This window comes from Tenrec ecaudatus, chromosome 9 (genome assembly GCF_050624435.1).
Source record: "Tenrec ecaudatus isolate mTenEca1 chromosome 9, mTenEca1.hap1, whole genome shotgun sequence".
In the NCBI taxonomy this organism is placed as follows: domain Eukaryota; kingdom Metazoa; phylum Chordata; class Mammalia; order Afrosoricida; family Tenrecidae; genus Tenrec; species Tenrec ecaudatus.
Window position 1 is genome coordinate 66,479,330 of NC_134538.1, and position 19,452 is coordinate 66,498,781.

The window sequence follows — 19,452 nt, forward strand, 5'->3', positions numbered from 1 at the left end:
TCTACTTGAGCCCCCAGTATCAGATCATTTCCCCCTTCCCCCATCCCCTCCCTCATGAACCCTTCATAATTTATAAATTATTATTTTGGCATGTTTACACTGCCCGCTGTCTCCCTTCAGCCTCTTTTTTTGTTGTCTGCCGCCCTAGGAGGGGCTTATATGTCAATCACTGTGATCAGGGGAACTCTATTATTTCTATAGCATGTACAAAGATTTATTTAGATTTTTCTTGGCCTTTTCCACTTTGATAAGGCCCCCAAATTTCTAGATTACATTAGTTTTAGAAACACAAACTTGAGTAACTAGAAACAAAGGCAGGGATCAGTAAGGGCAGAAACTTAGCTTCATTGAATGTAGCAGATCAGAGACCTACCTTCAGGCTAGACATAATACCACACCTTCTAAGTCATATTTACTAAGGTACAGAATGGAAATCACTTAGAGTACCGCCTTGCACATAGTAACTTAATAGAAATTAGTTGTTATTATTACTGCTACAATTTAGCGTCAAATTAATATCAATTGTAGAATCTATTAAAAAATCTTCCGGTATTAATATACTCTATTCATTTGTTATCCTAAGAGAAAGAATACAATAGAAGTTCTTATTTCATAGGATGAATACACTATACCTCATTCCATTTTGCGCAGGGAATTAAAGCTAATCACTGATTTCTGGCAGAATCTGTTTCCACCTCCAGTCGGACCTATTTACGATGTACATTTTTCTATGTCTGCCAGGTTAACAAACCTTCCTCCCAAGAATGCAGCTACACAGAGACCCACCAAACTACTCATCTGACCTCATGTCATTTTGGTCTTGTGAAAACAGCTGCTAAAGCATTGAGCTTTGATCACTGTCATGTGTGTGTGTGTGTGTGTGTGTGTGTGTGTGTGTGTTTCCTCAGTGAGTTCAGCTAACTGATTCACAAGTCTTTAAAAGCACCACCTCTGGTCCACATTATTTTTCTTGGATTTTCTTAGACTGTAAATGCTACAGAAAACTTGGGAGAACTAGGTGAAATACTTAGGATCTATAAAATGGAAAACAGAGGCCAAGAGGCTAAAGCCCCAAAGGCTGGATTTCCCACCTCTGTTAGGTTTCAAAACTGGAACACTTAAGCTTGTTCTTGACTCAGATTTTTCCTATTACAAGATTCAAGGAAGTAGGCTTGAATGAGTCTCCCAGGGCCAAGTCACAGGGCAGTGCTTTCAGAAGTGGACTTTGATGTCGTGGGATTTGCATTTAGGTCCAGCCTTCCTGTCTGGGTTAATGCCATTCTAAGTAGATGTGTTTACATTTAGGGGGAATCCTATCTAGAAGGGACATGTATTTCATTTCTGTACATCCAGAAATACTGATTCCTTTAACTAGTTGTCATGAAATTGACTCTGACTCATGGCCATGTTGTAAAAACCGGATCAGAACTGAGCTCCACTGGATTTTCATCAGCTACTTACTCAGAAGTCGATCACTGGGGCTTTCTTCCATTGTACCTCTCTGGGTTACATAAAATCCCATCTTTCAGGTGTTAGCTGAGGGCATTAACTGCTTACACCTGGGTCCTCCAACAATCATCCAACAGTCTCTGAAAGATGGAGATACACAATTATCTTGACTCTAAGGGAAAACAAACATAAACCACAATATTATTAATCAGTAGTATATTTAAAAGCTCCCATCAAGAACAACCAGGATGGTCTTTGTACAATTTAAAGCCATAAATTCAAGAGTGTCATAGTGAGTATATGTTAAACAGGCTTCTGAGACTCATACCAAGCTATGCTTTGTAATGCAATATTTTCTTTGAAATTCACATAAAGGTAAAGGGGCTTTAAAAAAGCCTGTGGCCATTTTATATTCATCTCTTTTCCCTCAACATCTTGGGTATACGTTCTGAAGTCGAGGGTCTTGCGTCATACTGAACACTAGTGCAAACATTCTTGGCAAAGCGGAAAGGGTGTGGGTGATAAGGTGATTAGCAATAAAACATTGTTTCTCCATTATACATGGTTAGGAGCCAAAGAAACCAATTTGTGTTGAATAGACTGTCATTCAGGTCAGATGTAAAAGCAAAGAGAGTGGATAGGAAAAATGTGGCAGTGGGCTATGTCAAAATATTTTTTTAAATCCTATTTAAAGGAAGCAAAGAGTTCCTTGAAAACCCATTCACACTGCTCACAAGATGTCGACATCACGGGAAAAGGAGAAGGCACATCTTCCTGGAGCCATGTGACAGCCAGCTTTGTATCAAGTGGGAGGCCCAGTTCCACCCAGGGAGCACTGGAGGAAAAGCCTGTCACCTTGCTGCTGAAAATGAAGACCCTATGGAACACAGCTCCCATCGGCACATATGGAGTCCTCAACGGATTTTGACTTGTTGTTTGGTAAGGCACATAAGCCTTTCTTATTTAAGGAAGAGAAAGAATACACAGGTCTAGTGTTGCGCTCCAAACATCAAGCATCACATTTCTCTCTTGCCCTTCTTTGATGAACTCTAGGAAACCAGCCCAAGATTTGGGAGGGTTAGCTCTGATTTTCTACTGGGGGAAAGGGCCTAGATTTTACTCTGGACTTTATTTATATTTATGTATTTATGCTTATTTTATTGGAACTGAAAATGAGAAACACGGAGGAAGGGAGCTTATGGACTCCATTATGACCCAGAGTTGCCTTTATAATACTTCATTCATTTCTTTCCTTCGTGTTAGATGAGACGTAGTCTGCAGGTGTCTAAGAAACACCACACCCAGAGGTTAAGGCCAACTCGCTGTGGAGGTGAAGTCGCAGCCAGAATTACACTAATTACCTTTCAAATGACTGAGCCAATTCTACTTCCGAAATGCCAGTCACAGGCTTGGTGTTCATGGTTGTGTCACATGAATGTATAACTGTCTGTGTTTTTGTCTGTATATGGAAAAGGGGAGAGGGGGAAAGGAGGACATAAAAGAGGAGGGGACAAAGAGAGGAAGAAAAGATTATCACCACGGAGAAGCGGGAGAGGGGAGGGACGGAAGGAGACCCACAGAAAAGGAGGGGAAAAGGGAAGGTAAAAAATAGACAGGAAAGAGATTTGGCGAAGAAATGAGATTTTAAGAGGGTGGCAATTGCTGGCTCTGTAGAGAAAGTGCTGACATTTCTAAGGAAAGTAATCTTTCTATTAGTTCTCTACTGTTGCTGTCACAGATGATCACACATGGTTTCCAACTACATCAATGTCTTATTCACAGATCGAGGGAACAACTGTGTGGGTGGGACAGCACTTGACACTCTAGCTTTCTGTTGTGCACAGGGTTGTGTGGGTCTGTCCAGCTAAACGACACCTAACAGCCTCTGCAGCAGCCACGCAGGGGAGAAGCTGATAGGGCCTCTTAATGACTGAGAAACAGTGCCAGCTGGACCCGGTTTCTTTCGTGAGGCTCGAGAACAGGAGTCCCTGGTGGCACTGTGGGTTCATCAATGGATTGTTAACTGCAAGGTCGGGGGTTCAGACTCACCAGCCACTCTGAGAAAGGACAAGGAGGCTGTCTGTAAAGATTTTAATTTCATGACAGTGAACAGAGAAGGACGACTTGTCCAGTTTCTCAAGATTGCCCTCATTCCTTGCCTGATCATCCCTCTTTTCATCATTCTTATTTTCCCTCCTTGCCATGCATTTTGGATTAAATTCTCCCCAAAACATATGTTGAAGTCCTAACTTATGGCACCTATAAATCTGATCTTGTTCGGAAATAGGGTCATTGAAAATGTGTAAGTGAAATTAGTGAAATGCCATACTGGTACCAAGTGGGTCCCAATTTACTATGTGGCTCTTCTAAAAGAGGAGGAGAGGCACAGGAGACAGTCACAGAGAAGGGACAGCCGTGAGAGGAGAAGTGGAGGGCATTGCCCAGAGCAACCAGCAACTAGGAGAGAGACATGTAACAGAAGCTTCCCCTGAGCCGGCAGCAGGAACCAACCCAGCTATCACCTTGATTGTGGCCTTGCAGACTGTGAGACAATACATTTCTGAAGTTTTAAGAGACCAAGCGCTTTGAGAGGGCCGCTCACGACGCCATGTCATGTAACTTGTAATCTGGGAAGGACATGGATTTCTTGAAGGAGCCAACATTTTGCCGAGTACAGTTTTTTATCAGGCATAGGATAGAAAGACAAGAGACCGAACAGACTTAAGATGTTAAGGAACTGGAGAAAAGTCACTTATCAAGAAAAGTTGGGGTGTGTGGGGGGTGAAATGCGTTTTCTAGGTAGTGTTGATGTAGTGTTAACTTCATACCAGTGAGCCTTCACTGCTCATTAGTGCTCCAGAGTCTACAGGGCAGATTCGCTCATGGGACTACTTTCCTGCAGAGTTTCTAGCGTTTCCCAGCCTGCCAATCAAGTTTACCTATTCCAAGTTTCATCCCTTCAAACCCCTCTTCTTTTGGCTCTGCTTTCCTGATTGTGTGGCATGCATGCTTTGATGCAAAGTATTGGGATCCATTAAGGCTGTTCAATTCCAAATATCTTTTTAACTTGTGTTTTGTTAGTCAGAGTACATTAGAGAAACAAATCTATAGGAACTCATATGTATAAGAGAGAGTCTTATATAAAGGGTAAGTGCACATCAAGATAACATCCCAACCCAGTGCAGCCCAAGCCCACAAGTCCAACATTAGCCCATATGTCTGACACCCATCCACAAAGTCCTCCTCCATCTCACAAAACACACGCAATGATGCCGACTGCAGGGGGAAAGCTGAGTCGGTGGAAGAGTAATCATGTCAGCACTGGCAGGGGTCTCCACATGGCTGCTCCAGCACCCAGGGCTGCATCAGGGTAGGTCCATGCGGTTTCTCCTTGGAGATGTCTCACAGGAAGTGAGCCTTGCCAGCTGAAGCAGGGAACTGGCTAAGGCAGCTGCACCTGGCCCGACCACCACAAAGCAAAAGATCCACAACTAGAAAGGTGAGGCTCACTGAGCCATTTCTCTCTCCACCTTTCAATTAACCCCACATGTGCTTATCAGCCAGGTTGGCACAATAAACTTTAACTATCTCATTTGTCTTAGTTCCTTTAGCTCCTAAGGTCATGCTGGGGAACATTTTCAGATGGTTGTTGGGGGAAATGTGACCATTATTGTTGCTTTTGTCACACTACAGCCTCTAAATAAAAGTGTCCTGCTGATGGCCAGCCTTCTTTAAGGGTCCAGGGATACTTGCGTTTGATGACAGCTCAGCGTGTCTCATAGAGAAGCTGTTCAAGAACCTCCTGAGGGTAATTATTGATAACACATTTCACCCGAGTATTACTTCAAGAGGCACATAAAGAGTGGCGAAATTATATCCTGACACCTAAGCAAACTTCTAGACCTCAATAGAAAAACTTCTGTGATGTGTTTTGTTTTCCCTAATGGCTATATGGAATGGGAAAACAGTCCTTTTTCCTGAATCTCCTCTTCTCCCATAGTCAATAATTATTGCATCAGTAATAATGCCACAAGGTAAAAAAAAAAGAAAGAAAAAAAAAGGGATATCTTGATCTTTTGGTCTACATAGTATCATGGGTCGTGGGTGGTTATATTCTGAGCTAATTTTATGGTGCACAGTTTGAAACCACCAATTGCTATGAGTGAAAAAAGATGAGATTTTCTACCCCTGTAAACAGTTACAATCTCAGAAACCTACAGGGCCATTACACCCTGTCCTACAGGGTTGCTATGAATCAGAAATGACTCAATGGCAGTTTGGGTTTGAAAACTCATTGGAAGGAGCCCTCGAGGCACCATCAAGTAAACCTTGAACAGCTAACTTAAAGGTCAGAGGTTCAAACCCTCTAATGACTCCATGGGAAAAACATGAGGCAATCTGCTCTGCTGTATTTAGAGAATTGTAAATCCTATCTATGGGTCAGATTTGCCTCAATAGTAATGGTTGGGAGGTTTAAGGATCACTGAAGGAGTCCTGGTGGCTATGGTGGGTAAATATTGGATCATAAAGATTTATAGCTTCAAAAGCCCTATGAAAGGTCTCTGTGGGTTGGAATTGACTTGACAGCAGTGCATTTAGTTTTGATAAAGATCATTTGGTCTACGTGGCAAATAGTTCATGGGCTCAACTGCTAGCAGATTGCCACCCAGAGGCGCCTCAGAAGAAAGGTTTGGTGATCCACTACCAAAAAACGAACCTTTACAAGCCCTATGGAGCTTAGTTGTACTCAGAGACACGAGGGATGTATGTGAGGATCAACTCCACAATAGCTGATTGATTACTGATACGCCAGGAAAGGTTAACAAATATTTTTATTTTCAGGCTCATTGAATCAACTGAAGAAGCCTATCACTAATAAAAGCTTCCTCGGAAGTGATATCCCACGAAGAGATGTAGATTAAAGAAGAATATCATCATCTTGGGAGAAAAGTTTGGAACGGAATCACCCATGGTCAGGGCATGGAAAGGCAGAGACCTTTTCTTATGTACTCAGATCCTATACCAATTTTGAATCCACGATGAGCATTTGAGAGAAGAAATGAAAGATTTAGACACTCTGTTCAGCCCTGGGCGACTCATTCATTCTCAGATAGGTCAAGTCTGTTACACAGTCAGAGGGAAAGTGACAAGTAAGACTCACCTCTTCAACGCGTTTAAAACACAGAACAAAAGAAACCCAACAAAAGCAGCAGTGCTAAAATAGGTCATCCAGGGAGATAGCGAGTGATGGGCGCGGCCTTGAAGGAAGTTGACAGGAATGCTGAGAAAGACTTCATGATAAAGCCCTCATGTAATTGACTCAGTGGCAGAGAATGTACTGTCATATCTATTATTAGACAAGAATTTAATAAGGAACAGCCCAAGGAAGAACGTTTGTGTTTTTTAAATCTTGATCTCACTTCTAACTCATATTTGGTGGATCAAGGAAACACCAGATACGTGAGATACAAAGTTAGTCAATATTAATTTCTCTTCTGCTAGAGAAATATCCAGCATCTCAGACAGTATAGTGGAAAATATTATATTTGATTAACCAGATATTCAAAAAGTGAAGGAAAAAAATTAACCAAGGGAAGAAAGCTGTGGACATACCCTCTATTCCACAATAATTAACCCACTAAGTTTCAAGGAATTTTTCTGGGCCGAGCTCCATCTCAAACCTGCCAGAAGGCAGGCCTTGACAGAAATTGAACTTGAGCATATGGTATCTTAGTAGTGTGCTCAGTTTCAGAAATGTGTAAGATAATAGGCCTTGATAATTAAAACAGCACATTTGTTTATAAGCATAACTTGATCTGGGGCATATTGTTAGAAATTTTAGCAAGCAACAATGTTTCTTTTAAGACTAATTAACTATCAGAACATGAAATATATTCTGAATTATTCTCTCACCCAAAATAGTAGAATGAATGTTTTCTTTGGGGGTGACCCAAAGATACAAGGCGTTCAAGATTATAATGGATCATTTTGAGTTGCGTAGTTGGAAATGGATAGCCACACCATGGTTATGTTGGACACATTATCTTTGCCTCAATGGTGTTTCTGCTATGTCTGAAGACTGAATCTTCTTGCTGTTCACCTGAATATCTTAGAGGTATTTTCTTACTTTGTATTAACTATTTTCATTAACCAGTGTTTTAAAATAGAGTAAAACATGACTCTGTCTTGAAGGTGAGAAGTAATTAATTAATAGCAATACTGTATTATTAATTAATAGCCAATACACATATGTAAGCGGAGTTTCCCAGCACATTTTTCATGCAGTATTTGTGGTAAAATTGGGCACATTGGCTGATATTTGGGTTGGCTATACTCGAATATAAGCATTTTATTATTGCATCAGTAATAGATAGTGTCACAAGACCCAAAAAGATTGCTTAAAATCCTTCTAAACATAGGGATACTTGGATATTTAATGTTAATGACTCTGAAACCAAATAATTTATATTTCAAGACACCTAGCTGGGTCAGAAATTTGTATTTAGTAGGAGACATGGTGTATCTGTTACACAAAGTATATGCTTTTGTGTAGTCTCTTTCATCCAATCTTTTATACGCTTCCAGGCTCTGTGTGTGTGTGTGTCTATGTGTGTGTTTCATTCAGATGCCGGCCTTGACAGGAATGTCTTCAAATAGATTGCCATGAATTAGCTATTGGGAGGAAAGCACTGCAGAAGGCATCTAATTACCTTGTCTAATGAATTTTTAACTAGTGAGATGACAGTAGGTGCTGCTCAAAATAAGATATCCACAAAACTAAAGGCAGGGAGGACAATGACGGTCTCAAAAATTAGTAGGCTTTCTTCTAAAAAGTCCCATAAGGCCTTTCAGAAAATGAATTTTCTATTTATTTGGAATCCTTGATTCTAGAACCATATTGGGTGTAGAGCATGGAGAAATAGCTCAGTTCATTCTAATAAAATATAAAATGGCTTCTAAAACAGTGTGAAAAATGAACATCTGTAATTTAACTTTAAATTGCCAATTGGTATGTAATAACATTACAATAGTTGGCACTAACAGCTCTGAGTTGAGGTTATACCGGGATACTGACCGGTGTCTCATCTGCTTTCTTGTCTGTACCTGGGCTTGGTGATGAACTAATCCAGAGACATTGTATCCTGAAACAAATGTGCACATTACTTCCCATCTTCTGGACACAGCGATGCTTTACTTTATTTTGAAAATACTAATAAACAGAAATGGTTAATACAAACATGATCCATTACTTTGCAACGGTAGCCCAGATTACAAGGAATTGCTTTCCCACTCTCCCTCTTTTTGTAATTAATTATACATGATTTAATACCTGGGTAGCATGTGAAATTCATTAAAAAACCTGTCGCCTTTTCCCTTGGCTTGAAATAAACACTGATTGAAGAACCAGTCCTCGGCCCCCAAGACAGACACTGACTGACACCCGCAAGTGGATGGAAATTGATTTTCTGCCACATACCAGGAAATCGCCAGAGAAATACAACATAAGCAGATATTTACTCTCCGGAGCAGCCGGGCGTTTGGCTTTACAGTGGACATCAACAAAGTGTCTGGCTTAAGTTACAGGTGAACACAGGGTTCAGGAACTCAACATTAAGTTACTCTGCTGGAAAACCAATCAGAGACTGCCACTCTGCTAGCTGGTTTGACTTCCCAACAAAGGGTTAAATGAAGACTGCAGGTACAGGATAAGAGATCTGTTCTCTGTCAGGTCTGTGTGGGTGGGAGGGGCAAATGGTTAGGTTATCAGCATGATTTGAATGAGTAAGGTGTTTTTTGCTAGGAAAATATTAAATCATTGCACACACACAAATTTACAATTAAACAATTATCTTTAAAAGTGATACGAGAAGAACTGGTGCATTTGAAAGGCACTTAATTCATTAATACAAGAACTGTTCTGCGACTGCCTGGCAGGAAATCTGCCGCTCAAAGTTTTTTTTTCAGTGACACCAGAACCGGGGAGCAGGGTCCAGAAAAAGCATTGCCATTGCCAGTGAAGCGTATTCCGACTGTGGTTTTGAGGAAGAGGGCATTTTTCTTTGGTCACTTGGCTTCATATTGGGTCACCACGCCAGCGCTGAGCAGGTCCCGGATGGTGTGGTCATCGTACTGCAGGACCTCCTTCAGGATGTGCACCGTGTGCTGCCCAAGCAGAGGAGGTGGCCTGACTGCTGACATCTTGAACTTGCTGTATCTCACAGCTGGGCCTGCCAAAGGAGGAGGGATGCAGGAAGTCTGTTAATGACTAGCCTTAGGAAATCAATTACCCCAGCAGCCTGGGGTGTTTTCAATGACGGCAAGAATGTCATTGCCAGTTCCACCCTTGTAGAGGCACCAGCATTCTGAGGAGAAAAGTATTTTCATAGGCAGCTGTTTTTGACTCACGTTCATCCAACTAAGAAGTGGAAGTGGTCATCGGACAGATCTCACCATGATTCAGGGATCCCTGGTAGTGTTGGGTTGAGCATCGGGCTGTGCCCCTCATGGTTGCCAGTTCAAAACCACCAGCAGCTCAGTCCTCTGAGAAACATAAAACTGCACTTTTTGATACCACACACCATGCGCAACTCCCAACTGGTGTCCAAAGCGCCCTTCTCTGAAGCTCAGCACGATTCATTTTGCTTTTCTCACATCAACTTTCTAAATGCTATAATTTATGATTTCCCCCCAAAGGTTGGCTTTTTTTGTTTTCAGGTATGTTAAAAAGCACACACAAAAGCCCACTTTGGGAGTCTAGACTCAGTCTGTCCCAAGAAGGTGGGCATTTTAGAGATGATTCTTTCTCATTGCTTCTCTCGTCCAATTATATATCATACCCACTCACATTGATGACGACTTTGAACAGTCTATTATCTAACTAGTTTGCGCGTTAATGATGTATGTATGGCAGTAACAATGCTCAGGGGCAAGAGAAGCAAGAGTGAGCTGGCTCTGATGGTTAAGGTTCTGGGTACACGAGGCCAGGCCATGATTCGCAGTGGTCTGGCAACTCTCTAATGATGTGATTTGGTAGTTACGTAAGATGGAGTCATTCTCCATTGTGTGGTCCAGGGTGGTTATCCGTCATGTTTGCACAATGCTAACCATATTGGAAACTAACCATATTGATAATTGGGCGAAGGTATGTAATTTAAAACAATTTTATTCTAAAAATCGATTTACAGTAAAAGACTCCATGAAAAGGATGCAAGCCTTCTGAGATTTATATCATGTGACTTTTTCCTAACGAACAGTCACTTCAGTGCGCCGGAGGGCTGTTATCTCTCCTTGTTCTCTAGGTCTTAGTAACACTAGTCATGGTAAGTCTCATAATGTTTACTATTTCCCAAGATACCATGACGTGTCGAGGTTCCAGGCTGGCACAGTGTGTACTCTACCAGCCTAAATGTTGGTGGCTCAAATCTGTGCCATGGAAGTAAGGAAGAAATGTCTTGTAATCTGCTTCAGTTAACAGGGCATCCAAGAGCACACTATTGAGCAGTTCTATTCTGTAACACATGAGGTCACAAGTGGATTGGAATCAACTCAGGGACAGTTTTTTTTTGTATTTGTTTTTTGGATTAATAATGTGTCAACCACGGTGTCAAGGACTAGGTTTACCGTTTCATATAATCTTTACAACAATTCTGTGTGTTGGTTGCTGTTTTTTAGTTGCTATTGATTTTGCTCCTGACTAATGATAACCCCAAGCTCAATGAAACAGCCCTACATCATCAACCATGATCAATTGCAAATAGAGTTTCATCCATCGAGTATTCATTGACTGATTTTCAGAGATATGTTACCAGACCTTTCTGCTTAGTTGGTTTTATTCTGGGAGCTTCAGTGAAACCTATTCTACAACATGCAAACCTTACTGACAGACAAGTGCACCAGCCAGTAATGAAACCCGTGTCTTTCAAATGGAAGGCACAAAGACCAAAAGTAAACAATCATTGCCCCAATTTTGTGTGTTTACTGTTATTAGCATCTATTTCCAGATTAAGACATTGAAGTTGAAAGAGGTTTGCAATGAAAGGATAAGAGTCAGTGTTAAAATTAGGGAATTAATATAACCTTCCCAGGGACACATAACTATGCATGACAGAGTTAGGATAGGCTCATTGAGTTCAGGTTCATTGAGTTCAAGATTTTTAATTTCTGTGCAATGATCATATGGGGGTTTCTATAGGTCCAGCCATACTAAAGGATGGTTTATCATATCACTCTCAAAATATACCATTCTTTTTGGTATCGTTCAGTGTAGTCTGAAGTCTTCCACTACCTTAGAAAAGAGAATTTAACCCTGACCATTAAAAGATCTTATAGAATCAAGATTGGTAGAGAGTTGTAAGTTTGTTCTGACTCACTGCGACCCTATGTATAACTGAATGAACCACTTCCCGTCCTCACAGTGGTTCTTATGTTTGAGTTCACTGTTGCAGAATAGTGTTACTTGCTCATATTTTAGACTTACAATAAAGACATCAATATGAATATAAAACTTGTGATTGCTTATTTTGAAGGACAAGAAGAGTGATATGTACATTTTAGAGAAAGCTCTTTCCATGAATCATTTGAAATTTCTATTCTTGCAAACCTGTGAAATCCTATGTATTTATCCAATGATTAGGGCAAACAAGTAGAAAGGGGTAAAGTCTTCATACACAATATTTTTCAAGAAACACAAAATGCAAGAGATGATTATTTACATCTAAGGTCCAGAGCCTGAATAATTAGATCTGCCATTAAAAAGGTGACTTAACTGAACAGATAACTCTTGTGTCCTTAAGTTATTTCTTGGCAAAGTATCATGTTCTCATGTGCTTTCAAACACTTGCAAGCTGTGTGACCTTCATAATTCCTAATATCTTTGAGCCTCAGTCGACACATTTCAGAAACATGAGATTTGTATGAGCACCAAGTAATGTGAATGAATATTCAATGTCAACAATTAGTAAAGGGGTTCAGCTGAAAAGGACAATAAATGTAACTTGAAGAACGTTATTAACCAATGCATGGGTATCTTTGTTTATTCTTAAGGGATTGATAACATTCACTGGTAGGAATGTAAAATTTCAAGAACATTGAAAGTGTTCATATACTTTCATGAAAAAGATTACACTTTGGAAATAAAGTAAATTTTATTTAAGCAAGGACGTATAGAGATTTCAAAATCTACTTAATGCTCTTACCAGTTCCTTCCCTAACACAGGGCTCCCTTCCCTGTAGACTATGAGCCTGCGTTGTGTGGGCGCTGCATTTCTTTTGATTGGGGTTTTCTGTCTGCTCATTGCTCCCAAAGGTCACCTCAGGGCTATTCTGTTTGTCTCAAGCCCTGCCTCTCCCCAGTGGACGACAACATGATATAGTTAGGACATTGGAGGAAATGTGAAAACATATCCAAAACTTGGGCACTGGCTAAAAAAATTAAGGTGATGTCAACCAATAACTAGTAAATTCCATAGACCAACTTGTGTATGAATCTTGAGGTTGAATGGAAAACAAATTTACTATGTAAGCTTTCACCTAAGCATAGTAACATTAGAAAAAATTAAGGAGAATGATATTGAGTCAAAGAGTAAATGTGAGAATGAAGCTTAGCATTTTCATAAAAGACACATGAGTTCCAAAAAATTAAAACAAAGAGAAATAATAATAGAGGATATGTGTGCACATTGAGTTAACTGAGAATCTATCACAATGAGTGAAAAAAAAGAACTAAAAAGGGGATTTACACCTAAAACATCAAGGATAATAAAGTGTAAAAAGGTCCTTAAGAAGAGAGAAAGGGCAAACAAGTAGAGGGACATATAATGGGAAGGCGGAAACAAGCCCATCTATAAAGGTATGAAATCAGACAAAATAAAATGAGAAAATGTTCATTGTATAAGGAAGAAAAAAGAATTAGAAACTCCAAAATACATACAAATTTGCATAAGTAATTAAAGATCCACATATGAACCACATTATAATGTGGCAAGATATTAAGTAATTGATGGAATATAATCAAAGAAAATCTTTTTGATCTTGCTGCCAAGAACATTCTTTTGAATAACACATATTATCTTGTATACCCTCTACAACAATACTAAGTATAGTGTACTAAAGTTATCTATTTAAATGTGTTTATCCCCTATTGGGGAAGTAAACATCAATTATGCTTGTTAATGAGTCCTCAATGATGGAAAATAGAGAAAAAGAGAGGGAAAGCCACTGCTTAATACACATTATGTGTGTGTGTGTGTGTGTGTGTGTGTGTGTGTGTGTAAACAATCATGAAAAAATAGTGTTAATGGTTGAACAACATAACTGTACTTAATGTCAGGGTGTAATACATGTAAAAATTGCTGAATTGAAAAAAATGTTTGTAAAAATAAGGAATTATTTTTGGACAAGCTAAAATTAAGGATAACCACTCATCTGCATAGTTGAGATACTTTGGGGGCTGGCTACAATGATTAAGAACATCCTTTTTATATTTTGAATACCATCAGAGCCGCAGACTAGGAAGAAAAGCCTTTTGATCTACTTCAGAAATATCGTCATTAAATAGTCTATAGGTCACAACGGAATATAGTCTGATAATCGTGCTGAAAGCTGCGAGTGCTAGGTTGGAAGGTATTCAAAATACATAGTGGTCCCAATAATGTACACAGCACATCGGATACTGTGAAGATGCTGTTGACCTGGGAATGCTTCACTCTGTCATTCAAGGGTTGCCATGAGTTAGAGCTGATCTGATGCCCATGAACAACAATAGCATTTTTAAGGGAGATGTGAGAAACCCTTTACTGGTGCAAGCAAAAGATGTTGCACAACAGTTTTGGCATGGATATAAAATTCTAGAGCTACATCACCAGCTAAGTATCATCATTTCAAAACAATGCATTCTCAAGATAACTATATCTATTCAAACATCCCCAATGTTCTTTATTAATAAGCTATATGTGTAGCCTTTTCACTACTACCTAATCTTTATTTCAAAATCTATTATATTGAGTGTTTGGTGTCCAAGCAAGAAAGTTTAATGAGTAAGAATCTTTAAAGATCATTATTTTGTAGATAAATAAGTTTTTTAAAAAGAGATTCCATTCCTGAAAACAGTACTTAAAACTTGAACCAAAATTATCCCACAAAGCCATCATCAAACAACAACTTAGCTCAGTTAATAAAGAATGTTTGCCTTGGGCATTGTGTTCTTATAAATAATTATCTATACGAGTTCAAAGTGAAAACAATTAATCTCAAACACAGATGAGAACATTAAGATGCAAAGAGTCTCAATTCATGCTGCTATAAAAATATGATTATGGATAGTGAAATTTGTGTCACATTATGAAATATTTTACCAGGGTCAACCTGAACCATGCACACAGACATTGTGAAGAAATGTTTGATTTTGCATATTATCACCAAAAATATATGTCTATATAAATTCTGTGCACTGTGCACAACATTTTTAAACTGCCATGATTTTCATTTCATTCAGAGCTATCATTGGTGTAAGTGGGGAATTTTCCAGCAATCTCATAGTGATGTTTGGGGATAGAACCGGTTCCTCAGAGGATTCTTCCCAATCAACAAGTAGATTCTGATGCATCGTGATGCTATGAGACTGAGTAAACTGTTCCTTTTGGATTTCCAAGACTTGAAATCTTTAAGGGGGCATCCAGCCCACTAAAGAGCAGGAGACCTTGAACCCCTCAGGAGAAGCTGAAAACAACCCAGTCCTCTAATACTGAGCCATAGCCATTTAGGAATAAAGTAAGATAGGGATACTTAAATCTGCCTTAATAAAGACAAGCTAGAAATCCGGAAACCATACGCACCACTATAATTTCTAGCCCATAGATGGTATCAAATCTTGAATTCTAAGTAGTTTTCTTATGAGGAGCCTACCTAGCCTAGTGACTGATGCCAAGGCTTTGGATTTTCTATACAACTCCCACAATGAAGGGACTGAGGTGACACAGCACGTAAATGCTACCTACCTGATCATAAAGACTGCCTGTGAATTGCATACCTGTGTCCAGTCAGGTCTTTAAAAAAAATCATTTTATTGGGTGGCTCCTACAACTCTGATTACAATCCATACATACATCCATTGTGTCAAGCACATTTGTGCATTTGTTGCCATCATCATTCTCAAAACATTTTCTTTCTACTTGAGCCCTTGGTAACAGCTCCTCATTTTCCCCTCCCTCACCCACCCTCCTTCCCTCATGAACTCTTGATAATTTATAAATTATTATTATTTTTCATGTCACACACTGTCTGATAGCTCCCTTCACCCATTTTTCTGTTGTCCGTCCCCCAGGGAGGGGGTTATATGTAGATCCTTCTGATAGGTTCCCCCTTTCTACCCCACCTTCCCCTTCCCCTCCTGGTATCTCTACTCTCATTATTGGTCCTAAGGGGTTTATCTGTCCTGGATTCCCTGTTTCCAGCTCTGATCTGTACCAATGTACATCCTCTGGTCTAGCCAGATTTGTAAGGTAGAACTGGGATCATGATAGTGGGGTGTGGGGGGGGGGGGAGGAAGAAGCATTAAAGAACTAGAGGAAAGTTGTATGTTTCATTGTTGCTACACTGCAACTGACTGGCTTATCTCTTCCCACGACTCTTCCATAAGGGGATGTCCAGTTGCCTACAGATGGACTTTGGGTCCCCACTCCACACTCACTCTCATTCACAATATGATTTTTTTTTGTTCTTCAATGCCTGATATCTGATCCAATCGACACTTCGTGATCACACATGCTGGTGTGCTTCTTCCATATGGGCTCTTACCTATTGAATTCTACAAAAATATCAATGCCTTTTTGCTTCAAATTATCCTATGTCCATAGTATTACCTCATAGAGCCTAGGAGTTCGAGGACTAGAATATGTTATAATGCAAAGGTAGATGCTATCATTTAGACTATCTTTACTGAATGCCTACTGTACACCAGAGGGAGTTCTGGTGAGGTCATGCTTAAGGGCTGGACTGCTAACTGCAAGGTTAGCAGTTTGAAACCACCAGCAATTCTGTGGAAGATGGGGTTTCTACTACCATAAAGAGTGACAGGGTCAGAAACTCACAGGGTGCAGTTCCACCTTCTCCCAAAGGGTCGTTATTTGTTGCTATCAACTTGATGGCAGTGTTTGTGTTTTTCATTGTTTGTTTGTTTGTACTGTAGCCCAGGCAGTAGAGTTAATTCTGACTCATGGTGACTACAGTACAGAAGAGAACTGCCCCCTGTGGATTTCTGAGACTTAATTCTTTGTAGGCGAAGAAAGCCTCATCTTTCTCCCAAGGAGCGACTCACTGTCTTGTGGTTAACAGTCTAATGTGTAACTCACTGTACTACCAGGCCCTTAGGAAGTTTATATTTGTCATTGCCTTTGTTCCTTAGGAGGTTTTTACATTTAATCATACAAGAAGAAATACAAGTACAGCTCAGAGAGATGCCAGCTAGGCTAAGAAACTTTGTGATTAAGAGCATAAAATGGATGTAAATAGACAAGATTCTTGAGAAGTACTTAGAGCAAGGTGATTAAAACTATGGGTTCTAAAATCGGAATATGAAGGTTCAACTCAAGTTCTGTCACTTATATATTATCATTTAGTGTAATTTCCTGAACCACTTTGGCTCAATATGCTTACAATTGTTGTTGTTGTTAGGTGCCATTAAGTGAGTTCTGACCCAGAGCAACCCTATGCGCCACAGAAGGAAACACTGCCCGGTCCTGCATCATCCTTGCAATGGTAACTGTGCCTGAGCCCATTGTAGCCACGGTGTCAGTCCATCTCCCTGAGGGCCTTCCTCCTGTCCACTGCCCCTCCACTTTACCAAGCATGATGTCCTCCTCCAGGGACTGGTCTCACCTGACAACGTGTCCAAAGTATGTAAGACAAAGTTTTGCCATCTTGCCTCTAAGGTGCCCTCTAACCATACTTCTTCCAAGAGAGGTTGGTTAGTACTTTTAGCAGTCCATGTACTTCCAACTCTCTTCTCCAGCACCATAATTCAAATGCATTGATTCTTCTTGGGTCTTCCTTATTCAATGTCCAACTGTCACATGCCTATGAGGCAATGGAAATTACCAAGGCTTGGGGGCACTATCGCTCTCTAAGTAACATCTTTGCTTTTCAGCAGATTTACCCAATGCCATGTGTCATTCGATTGCTTGACAGTTGTTTCCATGAACATGGATTGTGGATCCAAGCAAGATGGGATCCTCATCAACTTCAACCTTTTCTCCATTGATTATGATGTTACCTACTGACCCAACTGTGAGGACTTCCGTCTGCTTTACATGGAGTCATAATCCACACTGGAAGCTGGAATCCTTGATCTTCATGTTCAGCAAGCAAGGTTGTGTCATCTGCATATTGCAGGTTGTAAATAAGCCTTCCTTATATCGTAATGCCACCTTCTTCATATAAGAATGTTAACAGTATTTACCATACAGAGTTGCAAGGAATTTTAAAAAATTGGCTCTTATAAATGATGTAGAAATGTATCAAACACACACTCACATAAAACAAACAAACAAACACAAACTCACTGCGGTCGAGTTGATGCTGACTCATAGTGACCATAGAGGACAAGCTAGCCCTATATCCGTGGCTCTCTGACACTGTCACTCTTTGTGGATGACGAAGCTTGGCTTTATCAAAAGCACACCCTCTAGGCCCCCAGGCCTTCATCAGCACACAATAGCTTTGAGTCAATGTCAGCTCCTGTTGTCACTCCTCCTGCTTGGCCACCTCCCTAATGGAGCCCTCTTAGCAACCTGCTCATTTCCAAGGGCACTGGCAAGTCAATGAGAAGGTAGATTTTAAAAGAAAGTTAGAAATAAAGTTAACTTAGGAGAGAGGAAGAAAAGAAATAATCAATAGTGGAAAGACTGGATAAATGATGGCACATTGAAAATACAAGAAATAAAATATTCATAATTTATTGAATGGAAAATTAATGATCTACCCCATAAACCTTCACCTAAACCACAATAAAATACTTTTAATTAAATAAACTTTCATTTACTCTAAGTGGATTTTTAGCCTTAAACATGACACTATACAAATTTTTAAAAAGAGGGGCAGAATTTTCTAATTTGTATATATATATATATATATATATATATAATCCTGGGTCATCATTCTTTCATCAGCAAATGTAAGGATACAATTTTTAAATGAGCAAACAGTTTCTAATAAAATGAATATGTAAGAATGAAAGCAAAACAAATAGGCCTTCCATTAGGAGCTCTGGTGGTAGTGTGGTTCCTCATGGGGCTGTGATCTGCATGCTCAGGAGTTTGAAACTACCAGCAGTCCCTTGGGGGAAAGAATGGGCTTTCTACTTCAGGACACAGTTATGGTTGTGGATACCCACGGGGGGTCGCTCTGAGTCAGCACTGACTCAATGGCAGTGAGTTTAGTTTTCTTCCATTTTTCTTTTTAAATCATTTTATTGTCAGCTCATACAACCATTATCAAAATCCATCCATCCATCATGTCAAGTACATTTGTTGCCATTATCATTTTCAAAATAGTTTCTTTCTACTTGAGTCCTTGGTATCAGCTCCTCATTTCCCCCCTCCCTCTCCCACTCTCCCAAACCTTTGATAATTTATGTTATTATTATTTTTTCATGTCTTACACTGTATCATGTCTCCCTTCACCCACATTTCTGGTGTCTGTCCCCCAGGGAGAAGGTTATGTGTAGATCATTGTGATTGGTTCTCCCTTCACCCCCACCTTCCCCTTCCCCTCCTGGTATCTTTACTTTCATTATTGGTCCTGAGAGGTTTATCTGTCCTGGATTCTCTTAAATATATTTATTTTATTATTCTTTACAACTCCCTCAGATAGGCACTTTCATCTTCTCCAAATAATAAAAGAAAGTCTAAGGGAGATTAGATGATTGCCCACGTCCCACATCTGAAATGAACATACTTCTTGTTTCCAACAGCATTTCAACATATCCTAGAAATTCATTTAATACACTCT

The 19,452-nt window shown here is 39.9% G+C and overlaps 1 protein-coding gene across 3 annotated transcripts in view; it reads right to left on the minus strand.

The window, feature by feature from the left end:
- Positions 1-6,263: 6,263 nt before the first annotated feature.
- Positions 6,264-19,452, minus strand: part of SUGCT (succinyl-CoA:glutarate-CoA transferase) — an 880,365-nt gene continuing 867,176 nt past the window's right edge. For 2 of the 3 annotated variants that reach the window (XM_075558176.1, XM_075558175.1), the window contains one exon: positions 6,264-9,677. In XM_075558176.1, coding sequence (XP_075414291.1) covers positions 9,514-9,677 — 164 coding nt within the window. In that variant the 3' untranslated portion in view covers positions 6,264-9,513. The remainder of the gene's footprint in view (positions 9,678-19,452) is intronic. The other variant, XM_075558177.1, reaches the window with a different exon arrangement.